The 16,456-nt window shown below is 53.7% G+C and overlaps 1 protein-coding gene across 1 annotated transcript; it reads right to left on the reverse strand.

The window, feature by feature from the left end:
* Positions 1-496: 496 nt before the first annotated feature.
* LOC129523908 (mucin-3A-like) lies at positions 497-11,128 on the reverse strand. Its single transcript, XM_055347866.1, has 12 exons — positions 10,359-11,128; positions 8,101-9,950; positions 7,809-7,994; positions 5,852-5,967; positions 5,366-5,430; positions 4,276-4,424; positions 3,798-3,863; positions 3,279-3,441; positions 2,459-2,632; positions 2,279-2,370; positions 2,071-2,123; positions 497-1,901 (listed from the first exon to the last, which is right to left on the reverse strand). Exons 1-12 carry the CDS (start codon positions 11,126-11,128, stop codon positions 1,860-1,862), a joined length of 3,726 nt encoding a protein of 1,241 aa, XP_055203841.1. The 3' UTR covers positions 497-1,859.
* Positions 11,129-16,456: the final 5,328 nt, after the last annotated feature.

The following is a 16,456-nucleotide window of genomic DNA, read 5'->3' on the forward strand; positions in this document are numbered from 1 at the left end:
ACCCAAGGGGACACATTATTTCTGATCACCCTCGACTCCTCAGGCAGGCCTGACTGCCCACAACAGCAGGAACAGAAGGGCCCGGCGCCAGCATAGACAGGCTCTGCTGTGTGAGTTTGCTATCAGGGTTTGGGGGCCTTGTGGGGGATCAAGATCTTTGGGGAGGCTCAGCTTTACCCATCCTTGCAAAAGGTGGCTGGACCAGGCAGCCCTAGCCGCTGGGCCACCCAACTCCCTGACCCAACACCAGAGGTCTAATTGCTCCCTAAGCCCCCAGTGTCAAGGTCAGGGCAGTGGTGGGGGTGGGGAGAGCACAGATGACAAAGACCAAGGGGCCCCTGCCCCGAGTCACTCTCCAACAAAATGGGTGCCTCCCCAACCTCTGTGTTTTCTATGAGGAATGTCGTGGCCCCCAAGGGCTGCCCACAGACCTTCCTCCTTCCTCCCTGGGAGACACGGGTGCTCCCAGGATCCTCCTACAGCGCCACCTCTGGAAATCCCTGTTCTCCAACCAAGTGGAGACCACTGAGGGGGTAAAAAGGAGACAGAGAGCTGCTGCTTTTTACAATAAACTCTATATTGTGCACATGGAGACCTGGAGATGTGCCGACTTCCTGTTCCCAAAGCCGATCTTCCCCGCCAAGGAGACTGAGGATTTCAGGGCTCAGAGTTACCGCAGGAATCGAGTTGACACCAGGGGGGGGGGGTAGGAGGGGAATCGGAGGGGATGGGTTTAAAAGGCAGAGGGGAGGGAGATGGAAAGGAATGAGGAGGAGGGAGACTGAGGGGGCTGCCTTTCCTTGGGGACTGGGGAACTCATGCCCTGCCCCCACCCACGGGGCTCCAGGGGTGAGAGAAAGGGGTGAATGGAGAATCCGGTGGCTGGGTGATGGGGAGGAACAGCAGCTGGGGTATTTAGGGCTGGGGGAGTAGGGGCAGAACCACCGATGAATGGACAGGCTCAGAAGGGGAGAAGATACAAGGAATGAGAGCAAGAGAAATGGGGAATTGGGCAACGGGGTGAGGGGGGGATTAGGAGCTGGGATATTTAGGGCTGGGGGAGTCGGGGGCAGAACTGATGAATGGACGGGCTCAGAAGGGGAGAACATACAAGGAATGAGAGCAAGAGAAACGGGGAACTGGGCGACGGGGTGACGGGGAGAACAGCACCTGGGGTATCCTAAGACACAGAGGCTATCTATACCTTGCTAGGGACCAGGATGTGAGGAGAGGAGGGAGGATTTAGGGCTGGGGGACTGGGGGGCAGGATGGATGAAGGAACGGGGTCAAAAGGGGAGGAGGTCTAAGGAATGAGAGCAAGAGATGCAGCAGGGAGTTAGATCAGGAGAGGGCAGGAGATGGGATGGGGCTGCAGGCTGCCTCCAGGTTCAAAGTAAGAAACAGGCAGTAGGGAATTGAGAGAAAATAAGCACCAGGGCCAGAGACCAGGTGAAGGACGTGAGGATTGGAGGATCCCAGAGAGGAAATGGCAACACGAGGGCTGAGACGGGAGGGCAGAGTAGGACCGAGAATTGACCAAGTCTATGTGGTTTTCACAACAACGGCGTGAGATATCATACAGGAATGCTGTACCCGTTTTGCAGGTGAGGAAACTGAGGCTCGTTACTGACTTGCCCAAGATTCCACAGTGGAAGAGCCTGGACGTGAACTGCGTCTCCAGGTGGGTTTCAGCCAAGTTGGAAAGAGAAGGATGGGATTTGGGGGAACAGTTTCATCTTGCCCAAGAACAGCAGGAGCCTGGGCTGCCCGCGTCCTGGGGCCACCTCTTGAAATGGACGCAATGCAGACCCTTGTGTCCGGGGCAGGGCGGAGGGGGTGGTGAAGGGGCCCCGCAGGGCTCACACTGAGGACGAGGTCTTCTCGGGTCTCTTGATGTGCACCTGTCAGAGTCACAGTGAGGGACGGGAACGCGGAGCCACTGGTTTGGGCTGACAGGGAGGTCACTGCTGATCCGAGCCCAGCCCCCTCCCCGCCCTGGTGGGGGCCGGGGAGGGATTCTGGAATGGAGGCTGGGAGAATTCCTTGGGGTCCCCCTCTTTAGCCCCTCACCTTCATAGTGGTGTCCACGTTCTCCAAGGCCACATGGAAATTTGTATACTTGTCTAGAGAGAGAGAGGAGCGGAGAAAGAGAAGGGGAGAGGGAGGGGACGGAAGGGAGAGGGGGACAGAGTAAATGCGAGGAAGGCAGGGAGGGCGTCTGTCCTCGCAGTGGTGCCCAGGAAAGCCTCTGCCTGCTTCCCCAGGAGGCAGGACTCACCTGTTCCGTCGTCCTCGAAACCCCAGCTTGAAAAAGTGCCCACGACTTCCTCATCGCAGGTCTCGAACCATTTCCTGTCCTGGTCCCAGGACCTAGGTGGGGCCGCCGCGCGGTCAGACAGAGCCGGCCTGGGACCCCTTGGCCGCCCTCGCCCCCCGGCCCCGCCCCCCGCACGCTCACCGGCCTCGGCGCTGGCCGCCCCACCATCCGGAGCGCACCGCCCGGACGCCCAGCGCCAGCAGCAGCAGCACCAGCAGCGCGGCGCCGGCCGTCAGGCCCCCGACCAGCGCCCTCCAGTGGACGGCCACCTCGCAGCGCGGGCCAGAGAACCAGTGCGTGTCGGTGGAGTAGCAGCTGCGGGAGATCGCAGGGTCAGACCCTCTTCACCTCCGGGCTCGGGGTCCACGCGTGCACCTGGGCCCCGCGGGGGCGGGTGAGGGGGCGGGGCTCCAGCCTAGGGCAGCGGGGGGTTCCACCCTAGGGCAAGCTGGGGGGTTCCACCCTAGACAGGCGGCCGGAATCCACCGTAGAACAAGCTGACGGGTCTCCACCCTAGACCGAGGGGGCGGGGCTCTACTCTAGGTGAGGGGGCGGGATTCCACCTTAGATCAAGTGGGCAGGGCTTCACCCTAGAAGGAGGGGGCGGGGCTCCACCCTAGAACAAGGGGGCAGGGCTCCACCCCAGAAGAAGGGGGCAAGGTTCAGCCCTAGAACGAAGGGGCGGGGCCCCACCCTAGAATGAGTGGGCGGGGTCTATCCCAGAACCAGGGGATTGGACTTAACCCCATCAAGGAGGCGGGGCTACACCTTAGGGCGACGGAGCAGAGCTCCAGGGCAGGGCTCCACTGTAGGGCAACGGGGATGGGATTGGAGCGGGACTCTGGGGACGAGGCTCCACTGTAGGGCCTGGGGGCAGAGCCGGGGCGGCGCATGAGGCTAGGCTTCATCCTAGAATGAGTGGGCGGGGCTCGACTGATGCTGATGGTGAGCGGGGCCTTACCGACACGCGGGACCGCTCGTCTCCAGAACGCACTGGCCCTGGTGACAGTCGATGGCGTTGTCCACGCCCGACGTGCATTTGGTGACACAGCGGAGCCGGGTGGCCTCCACCAGAGGGAAGTAGAACTCCTCATAGCCCGTGGGAGCGGCGCGGCGGCAGATGGCTGGGGGTTGGGGAGGGGGATGCACAGAGACAAGGACCTCATCCATTCTATTCAGGGGCCTGATAATGGTGCCTCTGAATATGCGTGAGGAGGATTCCATTTCCGAGGTGGGATGCTGTGGGGTAGACCCTGGGATTCGATGAGGGGAGGCCACCCCCAGCACCCTCACCCTCTCCTCGTGGCCCCTGCTGTCCTCAGGTGGAAGCCACTAACCAGCGCCAGGAAGAGCCTCCCTAGGCCACATGACTTGCCTCCCCCAAAGGTCTCTCCCTGCCCACAGGCTTCAATGGGCAAATGTCCCTGGTGGCAGGGGTCATGGCCATGGGAGACCACTCAGCCCTTTACCCCACCCTCACCTTCCGGGGTCAGCTCTGTCTTGCTGTTGTTGTTCACCTTGATGGAGTCAGGCTTAAAACACAGGGCTGCGGAAACACAGGCACAGATGGAATGGGCGGGGCAGGTCAAGGGGTTAGGGCCAGGAAGCAGGATAGGCACAGGGAGAGCAGTGAGGGCTCTCTCCGTCTGGGGGAGTGTGGAACGGCCACAGGGGAAGACTCCTGTTCTCTCCCTTATCTCCCCTCAATAATGCGAGGTCTTCAGCCATCGGGAAATGCTGAGCCTGACGATCAGGGGGTCTCTTCCCCAGTACCCAGGTCCTGGGGAGACCCTCCCTAGCCCCACTCTTGATGGCATTGTGTGTGGACTTACTCCAGTTCTCCCAACCTGCCAGAGGTACCACAGGGCTGGCACCTGAGTCCAGTGACCCCCTGGCTGAGCTGGAGTGGGCTGGGGTGACACCTCAGGCCCTGGCCCCTCCCTCCAGCCCGGGCTCACTCTGGGAGTCCTGGCAGCTGTTCGCATCCTGGCTGGTGTTCTGGAGCCCCTCCTTCAGCGTGGTCTTCACCTGCTCATACTCGCTCTCCAGCTGGGGACTGAAGGGCATCTCCAGCAGGACCAGGTAGTCCACCACGATGCTGCCATTCCTGAGGGGTCCATGGCCTTAGAGAGTGCCCCAGCCAAGAACATATGGGTCCTTGGAGGGGCACCTCCAGAAGCACCCCAAAGTGCACCAGAAGGGGGAAGGGAGCAGAGGTCATGAGTTGGGATGCCACGTGCATCCTTTTCAGAAGGGGCTGCCAGCATTCCTGACTTGGTCTGCCTGGGAAGGCAGGACAATGAATGACTGACATGATTGACTTCCTCTCTCTGTGTGTTTTATAGAGACAAAGTCTTGCTCTGTCACCCAGGCTGGAGTGCAGTGGTATCATTAGAGCTCACTGCAGCCTCCAACTCCTGGGCTGAAGTGATCCTTTCTCCTCAGCCTCCCAAGTATCCGGGACTACAGGTGCGCACTACCAAGCCTGGCTAATCATTTTATTATTATTATTATTATTATTACTATTTTTATTGTTGTAGGGATGGATTCTCACTATGTTGCCCAGGCTGGTCTTGAACTGGTTTCAGGTGATCCACCCGCCTAACCTTCCCAAAGTGCTAGGATTGCAAGTGTAAGCCACCACATCTGGCCTGACGTTCTCTTCTTGTTGCATCAAGCCATCATCCACCGGGCACCCCTGGACGTGCGTTCTCTCCCTCTCTCTCTTTCTCTCTCTAATGCTGACCCACTCAGTAGAGCAGGGGCCAGCCAGAGGGGGACGAAGTCACCAATCCAGGCACCACCTTCCCACATGTCCCTGCAACTTCTCTCCTTCCAGTGTGCTGAAGAAGAGAGGTGCCACCCCTCCTCCAGATAAATGGCCCCAGAAAACGATCCAAAAAAATACCCAGGGAGTGATTCCTTATGTACCCCCTCCACCCCTCTCTTTATAAAATCTGATGATTACAGAAGAAAGGAATGGGTTTTTTGTGTGCACACATTTCCCCCACCCAACACTGCCTCCGCATCCCCAGATGGGTCTCCTACCTCAGGGACAGGATCTCCACACCCTTGAAAGTGAAGCCCTGCATGTCTGCAAAAATCTTCTGCATCTGAAACACCAAGGATCCCTGGGCTCACGTCTGAACCTGCAGACCTGAGGGGACCCAGACGCCCAACCCCAGCTCCAAGGAAGACCCTTCAATTCCCCTCCCCGGCTGGGTGCCATGGCTCACGCCTGTAATCCCAACACTTTGGGAGGATGAGGCAGGCGGATCACAAAGTCAGTAGTTCGAGACCAGTCTGGCCAACATAGTGAAAACCCGTCTCTACTAAAAACACAAAACATTAGCCGGGTGTCATGGTGTGCACCTGTAATCCCAGCTACTTGGGAGGCTGAGGCAAGAGAATCATGTGAACCCGGGAGGCAGAGGTTGCAGTGACCCAAGATCGCACCATTGCACTCCAGCCAGGATGAGAGTGCGAGACTCCACCTCAAAAAAAAAAAAAAAATCCCCTCTCTTTGCCCTTTACCTGATTCCAGAAGGTCTTGTTGAAATCCCTGTAGGCCTGGGAAGTGTTGTCATTGAGGTCCGGCGAGAACTGCTGATCCACAGACACTTCCATGCCCACCTCGGTCTCCACTACATCTGCACAGAGCATGCATGTCCCCAGTCACTTCTCTGTCTGCTTTTGTCTGAAGCCACCGACACCACCACCCCAACCCACAGGCTCCTCCTGCTGCTCCCCTCCAAGATCCCTGAGGACTGATGCCCAGAGGCAGGAACAGATGTAGGAATTCCAGGCAGCATAGTGCCTTGGGAGGCTGAGGCAGAAGAATGGCTTGAACCCAGGAGGCGGAGGTTGTAGTGAGCCGAGATTGCATCACTGCACTCCAGCCTGGGCCACAGAGAGAGACTCTCTCTCAAGAAAATGAAAAAGAAAGAGAGAGAGAGAAAGAGAAAGAAAGGGAGAAAGCATTGTGTGAAGATGAGAGAAAGAAAGAAAGAGAGAGAGAAGGAAGGAAGGAAGGAAAGAAAAAAAAGAAAAGAAGAGAGAGAAGAAGAAGGAAGGAAGGAAGGAATTGTGTGGAGATGAGTGAAAGCAGGCAGGAAGACAGCAGTCAGCCTGTGGTCCCTCCTGGCTGCCCCCATAGTGGGTGGATGTCCATGTCCTAATCCCCAGAACTGTGACTATGCTATACTACATGGCAAGGGAGGATCAAGGGTGCAGATTGAATTAGATTGCTAATCAGCTTAACTTTTTTTTTTATTGTTGAGATAGGGTCTCATTCTGTCATCCAGGCTAGAGTACAATAGTGGGATCATAGTTCCCTGCAGCCTTGACCTCCCAGGCTCAAGTGATCCTCCCACCTCAGCCTCCCAAATAACTGGGACCACAGGCATGAGCCACCAAGCCCAGACAATTTTTTAAAATTTTTTGTAGAGATGAGGGTCTTGCTGTGTTACCCAGGCTGGTCCTGAACTCCTCGCCTCAAGCAATTCTCCCTCCTCGGCCTTCCAAAGTGCAGGGATTATAAGACAATCAGCTGATTTTTTTTTTTCTTTTGAGACAGAGTCTCGCTCTCCCTCTGTCATCTACACTAGTGTGCAGTGGCTAAATCTCGGCTTACTGCAATATCCACCTCCTGGATTCAAGCGATTTTCCTGCCTCAGCCTCCTGAGTAGTGAGGATTACAGGCATCTGCCACCATGCCCAACTAATTTTTGTATTTATAGTAGAGACAGTTTCACCATGTTGGCCAGGCTAGTCTTGAACTCCTGACCTCAGGTGATCCTCCCACCTCGGGCTCCCAAAGTGCTGGGATTACAGGTGTGAGGCACCCCGCCCGGCATAATCAGCTGATCTTGAGAAAATTAACATAGACTATTTGGGGAGGAGGCAAAGTCATCACAAGGGTCCTTAACAGTGGAAGAAGCAATCAAGGAGGCCAGAGTTCATCAGAGGGAGATGAGGCTATGGGAGAAAGACACAGAGAGATGCAGCCTTGCTGGCTTGGAAGATGGAGCCAGGGGCCCTGGCACACGCAATGTGGGAGGCTCCAGAAGCTGCAAAGGGCAAAAAAATGGATTCTTCCCTGGAGCTGCTGAAAGACAACACAGCCCTGGTGACACCTTGATTTCAGCTCAGTGACACCCACATCAGACTTCTAATCTACAGAATTCTGACATGATAATGTCGTGTTGTTCCAGCAGCCAGGTTTGTGTTTGTTGGCCCGGCAGCAGTTGGAAACTGATACAGCTCCAAGCAGCCCAAGTCAGGAGATGGGCCCAGGAGGGAGGGTGGTCCCAGCCACCTCCTAAGGGTGAGGACAGAGAGGAGCATGACACAGGGCAGCAGAGGGCGTGGGAGAGATGGCAGGGAGGGAAGGACCGGGCAAAAAGGCATGGCCCCACAGAGGGATAAGTCTGGGGAGAGTTAGTGACACCCTCTGGGAGGAAGTGCAGAAGGCATAGCTCTGGCGACTCACCTAGATCCACCTGTTCCACAGCAAACTCACAACTGGAACCATAGAAGGTGCCAGGGCACTGGCACTTGAGGCCATCCCACTGACCCCCGTTCTGGCATCTGGTCTGGAGCTGACAGCGGTCCCCAGAAAACCCCGGAAGGCAAGCACACTGGCCCTGTTCCCAGGTGCCACCATTGTCACAGGTGCCTGGAAAACACAGGAAGAAAGGGAAGTTCAGGATAAAGCCTGACCTCAGTGACACAGGAATTTTGCAGGGGAGGAAGGAGGGGAACAGAGAGGCAGAAGGTCCAACCTGCAGTGGTGGTCAACGTGGACTGTGTGGTCATCCAAGAAGTGATGGGAGTTGTCCTGCGCGTTGTAAGGGTGGTAGGAGTCTGGGTAGTGGCCACTGATGTCTCTGAAGTCCTGGCGGTGGGTGGGGAGGGGTGTGTTGACTTGCTTGAAGTCCTCAGGATGGTCGGGAGGCTACTGCTTGGTTTCATGGTGAGAGGGATGGTAGAGACGCCAGGAAGAGGTGGGGGGATCACAGAGCTGTTGCTCAGCCAGGTCTCACTGGTGGGCAGTCGAGTACTTGTGAAAACTGTGTTTGTGGGTACAGTCCCAGTGCCAGTGGAACTGGAAGCATTAGTTATGATGCTGGACTCACTTTCTGGCGTCATAGAAGAAGTGTCCATATGTGTAGCAAGAGTAGTTTGCATACTGATGGAGCTAGGACAGGTGACCATTTCAGTAGTAAAGGGAAAGACTGTTAATGGGGTGGTGGGAGGAGAAGTAGCTTCAGTGCTGGGATCCATTTCAACACATGGATCAGTGGGAGAGGCAGGGACTATGGTAATTGTTATAGTTCCTGGACAGGGTGTGGGGGAGGGAAGGGAAATATAAGAAAAGGGGGTTATTTCAGTGAGACCTGTGGTCAGAGAGGAGCTGGTTGGAGAAGTGCTGGTAGTTGCAGAGGAAGAGAGACTAGGAAAGGCTGTGATAGAAGCGGAGCCCACATTTTCTGTACTGAAAACGTATGGTGAAGAAGGAACAGAATGAATGGTAGTAGCGAACACTGGAGTTATGCTGGCAGAAGACGGAGAAGAGGACATGATAATAGTGGGTGTTGAGGACAAGATGATGGTACTAAAAGAAGTCAAGATTGCATTTGTAGACGTACTTCCCCTAGTGAAAGATTCTGTAGTGAACTCACTTGTAGATGTGAGTGAAGTTTGCAAAGAGGGGATTGAAGGAGTTGTTTGAAGGGTGGAGGAATGTGTGCTAGGAATAGGAAACTGTGATGTTGACATGATCTTGCTCAAGGCTGTTGATGGAGTAAGAGTATGAAGAGTGGACATAGAGGAATCCATACTTCCAAAGGTGACAGTAGTAGGTACAGGGGATGTTTGGGTCCCAGTGGCAGACATCAGTACAGGAGGGGCCTGTGTTGTTGGGGTTTCAGGTGTAACAACAATACTTGTGCTAAAGGAACTTATTGGGGTGTTCTCAGTACTTCTGAGGGTCGCTCTCACAGTGGACATGGTGGGAGAGGTGGTGCCCACAAGGGATGAGGTTTCTGTACTTTGGATGGAGGAAGAAGATGAAATGATGTGTATTGGGGTTGGTAAGCTACTGATATCAGTGGGTATAGAGGGAAGGTCTGTGGTTGTAGTCAATGAAGTGCTGGTGCGCAAAGATAACGGGGTGAGAGTTCTTAGGGATGTGGTCGGGATGTCTGTACTCAGAGAAGATGGGGATGAAGGTGTGGAAGTCACCCCAGTCTCTGAGGTAGTGAAAGGTGAGGTGATGGCAGTTGTGGATGAGCTGACTGTGGAGTAGATGGTTGAAGAAGTGAAGCTGGGAGTACTATGTGAGGTGGTCTCAGTGGTGATGATTGAAGACATGAAGCTGGGAGTATTGTGTGAGGTCATTTCGGGGGTGGTGACTGAAGAAGTGAAGGGGGGAGTACTATGTGACCTGGAATCAGTGACGCTGTTTGAAGAAGTGAAACTGGGAGTACTGTGGGATGTGGTCTTGGTTTTGGTGATTGAAGTAGTGAAGCTGGGAGTACTGTGTGAGGTGGTCTCATTAGTGGTGATTGAAGAAGTGAAGGGGGGAGTACTGTGTGAGGTGCTCTCTGTGCTGGTGATTGAAGAAGTGAAGCTGGGAGGACTGTAGGATGTGCTTTTGGTGCTGGTGATTGAAAAAGTCAAGCTGGGAGTACTGTGGGATGTCATCTCGCTGGTGGTGATCAAAGAAGTGAAGGTGGGAGTACTCTGTGGGATTGTCTCAGTGGTGGTGATTGAAGACGTGAAGCCGGGAGTATGGGGTGAGGTGGTCTCGGTGGTGGTGATCGAAAAAGTGAAGCTGGGAGTACTGCGTGAGGTGGTCTCGGTGGTGCCGATTGAAGAACTGAAGCCGGGAGTACAGTGTGAGATGTTCTTGGTGGTGGCAACGGGAGAAGTGAAGCTGGGAGTACTGTGTGAGGTGGTCTCGGTGCTGGCGATCACAGAAGTGAAGCTGGGAGCACTATATGAGGTGGTCTCAGTGATGGGGATTGAAGAAGTGAACCTGGGAGGAAGGTGTGAGGTGGTCTCGGTGGTGGTGATCGAAGAAGTGAAGCCTGGAATACTGTGTGACATGGTCTCAGTGGTGGTGATCGTGGAAGTCAAGCTGGGAGTACTGTGTGATATGGTCTCAGTGGTCGTGATTGAAGAAGGGAAGCTGGGAGTACTGTGTGAGGGCGTCTTGGTGGTGATGATCGAAGAAGTGTAGCTGGGAGTACTATGTGAGATGATCTCAGTGGTGGTGATCGAAGAAGTGAAGGTGGGAGTACTGTGTGAGATAATCTCAGTGGTGGTGACTGAAGAAGTGAAGCTGGGAGTACTGTGGGAGGTGGTCTCCGTGGTGGCGACAGAAGAAGTGAACATGGGAGTACTGTGTGAGGTGGTCTTGGTGGTGCTGATCAAAGAAGTGAAGCCGGCAGTACTGTGTGAGGTTGTCTCGGAGGTGGCAATAGAAGTGAAAACTGGAGTACTGTCTGAGGGGGTCTCAGTGGCGGCGATCGAAGAAGTGAAGCTGGGCATACTGTGTGAGGTGGTCTCAGTGGTGGTGATTGAAGAAGTGAAGCTGGTAGTACTGTGGGATGTGGACTCAGTGGTGGTGATTAAAGAAGTGAAGCTGGGAGTACTCTGTGAGGTGGTCCCGGTTGTAATGATTGAAGAAGTCAAGCTGGGAGTACTGTGGGATGTGGTCTCGATGGTGGTGATCAAAGAAGTGAAGCTGGGAGTACTGTGGGATGCAGTCTTGGTGCTTGTGATCAAAGAAGTGAAGCTGGGCATAGTATGTGATATGATCTCGGTGGCAGTGATCAAAGAATTCAAGCTGGGAGTACTGTGTGAGATGGTCTCCGTGCTGGTGATCGAAGAAATGAAGCTGGGAGTACTTTGTGAGGGGGTCTTGGTGGTTGTGATCAAATAATTGAAGCTGGGAGGACTGTGTGAGGTGGTCTTGGTGGTGGGCATTGAAGAAGTCAAGCTGGAAGTACTGTGTGAGGTGGTCTTTGTGGTAGTGATTGAAGAAGTGAAGCTGGGAGGACTGTGTAAGGTGGTCTTGGTGGTGGGGATCAAAGAAGTGAAACCTGGAGGACTGTGTGAGGTGGTCTCTATGGTGGCGATTGAAGAAGTGAAGCTGGGAGTACTGTGTGAGGTGATCTCTGTGGTGATGATTGAAGAAGTGAAGCTGGGAGGACTGTGTGACCTGGTCTCAGTGGTGGTGACCACAGAAGTCAAGCTAGGAGTACTGTGTGATATGTTCTCGGTGGTGGTGATCGAAGAAGTGAAGCTGGGAGTAGTGTGTGAAGGTGTCTCGGTGGGTGAAGAAGCATAGCTGGGAGTGCTGTGTGAGATGATCTCAGTGGTGGCGATTGACGTAGTGATGCTGGGAGTACTGTGTGATATGGAGACAGTGGTGGTGATTGAAGAAGTGAAGCTGGGAGTACTATGTGAGGTGGTTTTGGTTGAGGCGATCGAAGAAGTGAAGTCAGGAGTACTGTGTGATGTGGTCTTGGTGGTGGCCATTGAAGAAGTGAAGCCAGCAGTACTGTGTGAGGTTGTCTCGGAGGTGGTGATAGAAGAAGTGAAGACGGCAGTACTGTCTAAGGGGGTCTCCGTGGTGGTGATCAAAGAAGTGAAGCTGAGAGTACTGTGTGAGGTGGTCCCCGTGGTGTCAATCAAAGAACTGAAGCCAGGAGTACTGTGTGAGGTGGTCTCAGTGGTGGCGTTCGAAGAAGTGAAGCCGGAAGTACTGTGTGAGGTTGTCTTGGTGGTGGTGATTGAAGAACTTAAGCTGAGGGTACTGTGTGAGGTGGTCTTGGTGGTGGCAATGACAGAAGTCAAGCTGGGAGTACTGTGTGAGGTGGTCTTGGTGCTGGTGATTGCAGAAGTGAACCTGGCAGTACTGTGTGAGGTGCTCTCGGTGGTGGAGATGGAAGAAGTGAAGCTGGGAGTACTCTGTGAGGTGGTCTCGGTACTAGTGATTGAAGAAGTGAAGCTGGGAGGACTGTGGGATGTGGTCTCAGTGGTGGTGATCAAAGAACATAAGCCGGGAGTACTGTGTGAGGTGGTCTCTGTGGTGGTGATCAGAGATGTCAAGCTGGGAGTACTGTGTGAGGTGGTCTCAGAGGTGGCATTCATAGGATTGAAGACGGGAGTACTGTGTGAGGTGGTCTCGGTGTTGGCGATCGAAGAATTTAAGCCAAGGGTACTGTGCGAGGCGGTCTCGGTGGTGGTGATCGCAGAGATGAATCTGGGAGGACTGGTTGATGTGGTCTCAATGGTGGCAATCGAAGAAGAGAATCCAGGAATACTGTGTGAGGAGCTCTCAGTGGTGGTGATTGAAGAAGTGAAGGTGGGAGGATGGTGTGAGGTGGTCTTGGTCCTGGTGATCGAAGAAGTGAAGCGGGGAGGACTGTGTGAGGTGGTCTCGGTGCAGGTGATCGAAGAAATGAAGCTGGGAGCACTGTGTAAGGTGGTCTTGGTGGTGGGGACTGAAGAAGTGAACCCGGGAGGAAGGTGTGAGGTGGTCTTGGTGGTAGTAATCAAAGAAGTGAAGCCTGGAATACTGTGTGAAATGGTCTCAGTGGCGGTGATTGCAGAAGTCAAGCTGGGAGTACTGTGTGATATGGTCTCAGTGGTTGTGATTGAAGAAGTGTAGCTGGGAGTACTATGTGAGATGATCTCAGTGGTGGCGATCGAAGAAGTGATGCTGGGAGTACTGTGTGAGGTGGTCTCAGTGGTTGTGATTGAAGAAGTGTAGCTGGGAGTACTATGTGAGATGATCTCAGTGGTGGTGATCGAAGAAGTGAAGCCGGGGGTACTGTGTGAGGTGATCTCAGTGGTGGTGATTGAAGAAGTGAAGCTGGTAGTACTGTGGGATGTGAACTCAGTGATGGTGATTAAAGAAGTGAAGCTGGGAGTACTGTGTGAGGTGGCCCTGGTTGTAGTAATCGAAGAAGTCAAGCTGGAAGTACTGTGGGCTGTGGTCTCAATGGTGGTGATCGAAGAAGGGAAGCTGGGAGTACTGTGGGATGCAGTATCAGTGCTGGCGATCAAAGTAGTGAAGCTGGGAGTAGTGTGTGATATGGTTTCAGTGGCAGTGATCAAAGAATTCAAGCTGGGAGTGCTGTGTGAGATGGTCTTGGGGCTGGTGATTGATGAAGTGAAGCTGGGAGTACTGTGTGAGGTGGTCCTCATGGTGGCGATCGCAGAAGTGAAGCTTGAAGGACTGTGTGAGGTGGACTTGGTGGTGGTGATCAAAGAAGTTAAGCTGGGAGTACTGTGTGAGGGGGTCTCGGTGGTCGTGATCGAAGAAGTACTGGGAGGACTGTGTGAGATGGTCTCGTTGGTGGTGATTGAAGAAGTCAAGCTGGAAGTACTGTGTGAGGTGGTCTCGGTGGCAGTGATTGAAGAAATGAAGCTGGGAGAACTGTGTGAGGTGGTCTCGGTGGTGGGGATCGAAGAAGGGAAGCCTGGAGGACTGTGTGAGGAGGTCTTGGTGTTGGTGATCGAAGAAGTGAAGCTGGGAGTACTGTGTGAGGTGGTCTTGGTGGTGGTGATCGAAGAAGTGAAGCCTGGAATACTGTTTGATGTGGTTTCAGTGGTGGTGTTCGCAGGAGTCAAGCTGGGAGTACTATGTGATAGTGTCTCGGTGGTAGTGATCGAAGAAGTGAAGCTGGGAGTACTGTGTGAGATGATCTCGGTGGTGGCAATCGAAGAAGTGAAGCTGGGCGTACTGTGTGAGGCGATCTCAGTGGTGGTGATTGAAGAAGTGAATCTGGCAGTACTGTGGGATGTGGACTCGGTGATGTTGATCAAAGATGTGAAGCTGGGAGAACGCTGTGAGGTGGTCTCGGTGGTGGTGATCGAAGAAGTGAAGCTGGGAGAACTGTGTGAGGTGGTCTCGGTGGTGGTGATCGAAGAAGTAAAGCTAGAAGTACTGTGTGACATGGTCTCGGTGGTGGCAATTGAAGAAGTGTAGCCGGGAGTACTGTGTGAGCTTGTCTCGGACGTGGCGATAGGAGTGAAGACGGGAGTACTGTCTGAGGGGGTCTTGGTGGTGGTGATTGAAGAAGTGAACCTGGGAGGACTGTGTGAGGTGGTCTCCGTGGTGGTGATCAAAGAACTGAAGCTGGGAATATTATGTGAGGTGGTCTCTGTGGTGGTAATCAAAGAAGTGAAGCCTGGAATACTGTGTGACGTGGTCTGAGTAGTGGTATTCACAGAAGTCAAGGTGGGAGTACTGTGTGATATGGTCTCAGTGGTCATGATCAAAGAAGGCAAGCTAGGAGTACTCTGTGAGGGTGTCTTGGTGGTGGCGATTGAAGAAGTGTAGCTGGGAGTACTATGTGAGATGATCTCAGTGGTGGTGATCGAAGAAGTGAAGCTGGGGGTACTGTGTGAGGTGGTCTCAGTGGTGGTGATTGAAGAAGGGAAACTGGTAGTACTGTGGGATGTGGACTCCATGATGGTGATTAAAGAAGTGAAGCTGGGAGTACTGTGAGAGGTGGTCTCGCTTGTAGTGATTGAAGAACTCAAGCTAGGAGTACAGTGCGATGTGGTCTCGATGGTGGTGATCGAAGAAGTGAGGCTGGGAGTACTGTGTGATATGGTCTCAGTGGTGGTGATAAAAGAACTGAAGCTGGGAGTACTGTGTGAGGTGGTCTTGGTGCTGGCAATCGCCAAAGTGAACCTGGGGGTACTGTGTAAGGTGGTCTTGGTGGTGGAGATCGCAAAGGTGAATCTGGGAGGACTGGTTGAGGTGGTCTTGGAAGTGGCAATTGAAGAAGAGAAGCCAGGAGTACTGTGTGAAGGGATCTCAGTGGTGGTGCTTGAAGAAGTGAAGCTGGGAGAACTGTGTGAGGTGGTCTCAGTGGTGGCGATCAAAGAAGTGAAGCCAGGAGTACTATGTGAGGTCGTCTTGGTGCTGGTGATTGAAGCAGTGAAGCTGGGAGGACTGTGTGAGGTGGTCTTGGTGGTGGTGATCAAAGAAGTGAACCTGGGAGGAAGGTGTGAGGTAGCCTCAGCAGTGGTGATCAAAGAAGTGAAGCCTGGAATACTATGTGACATGGCCTCAGTGGTGGTGATCACAGAACTCAAGCTGGGAGTACTGTGTGATATGGACTGAGTGGTCGTGATTGAAGAAGAGAAGCTGGGAGTACTGTGTGAGGGTGTCTCAGAGGTGGCAATCGAAGAAGTGTAGCTGGGAGTACTACGTAAGATGATCTCAGTGGTGGCGATCGAAGAATTGAAGCTCGGCATACTGTGTGAGGTGGTCTCAGTGGTGGTGATTGAAGAAGTGAAGCTGGTACTAAGGTGGGATGTGGACTCGGTGATGGTGGTTAAATAAGTGAAGCTGGGAGGACTGTGTGAGGTGGTCCCGGTTGTAGTGATCGAAGAAGTCAAGCTCGGAGTACTGTGGGATGTGGCCTCGATGGTGGTGATCAAAGAAGTGAAGCTGGGAGTACTGTGTGAGTTGCTCTCAGTGGTGGCGATTGAAGAAGTGAAGCTGGGAGGACTGTGTGAGGGGGTTTCTGTGGTAGTGATTGAAGAAGTGAAGCTGGGAGTACTGTGTGAGGTGGTCTCTATGGTGGTGATCGAAGAAGTAAAGATGGGAGGACTGTGTGACCTGGTCTCAGTGGTGATGATGGCAGAACTCAAGCTGGGATTACTGTGGGATGTGCTCTTGACGGTGGTGATCAAAGAAGTGAAGCTGGGAACAGTGTGTGAGGGTGTCTCACCGGTGGCGATCGAAGAAGTGTAGCTGGGAGTGCTGTGGGATGTCCTCTCGACGGTGGTAATTGAAGAAGTGATGCTGGGAGTACTGTGTGAGGTGGTCTCAGTGGTGGTGATTGAAGAAGTGAAGCTGGCAGAACTGTGGGATGTGGACCCAGTGATGGTGATCAAAGAAGTGAAGCTGGGAGAACTCTGTGAGGTTGTCTCCGTGGTGGTGATTGAAGAAGTGAAGCTGGGAGTACTGTCTGAGGTGATCTCGGTGGTGGCGATTGAAGAAGTGAAGCCAGGAGTATTGTGTGACGTGGTCTCAGTGGTGGCAATCGAAGAACTGAAGCTGGCAGTACTGTGTGAGGTTGTCTCGGTGGTGGCAATCAAAGA

Source organism: Gorilla gorilla, chromosome 6 (genome assembly GCF_029281585.2).
Source record: "Gorilla gorilla gorilla isolate KB3781 chromosome 6, NHGRI_mGorGor1-v2.1_pri, whole genome shotgun sequence".
Taxonomy (NCBI): Eukaryota; Metazoa; Chordata; class Mammalia; order Primates; family Hominidae; genus Gorilla; species Gorilla gorilla.

Bases quoted from the DNA above. Each gene is read 5' to 3' on its own strand.
- LOC129523908 (XM_055347866.1), bottom strand. From the start codon at position 11,128: ATGCCCAGCTTCACTTCTTTGATCACAAGCACCAAGACTGCATCCCAC. The intron at 7,995-8,100 runs GTTGGACCTTCT...TGTGTTTTCCAG, and splicing joins CACGTTGACCACCACTGCAG to GCACCTGTGACAATGGTGGC. The intron at 2,124-2,278 runs GTGAGTCCTGCC...CTCTCTCTCTAG, and splicing joins TTTCGAGGACGACGGAACAG to ACAAGTATACAAATTTCCAT.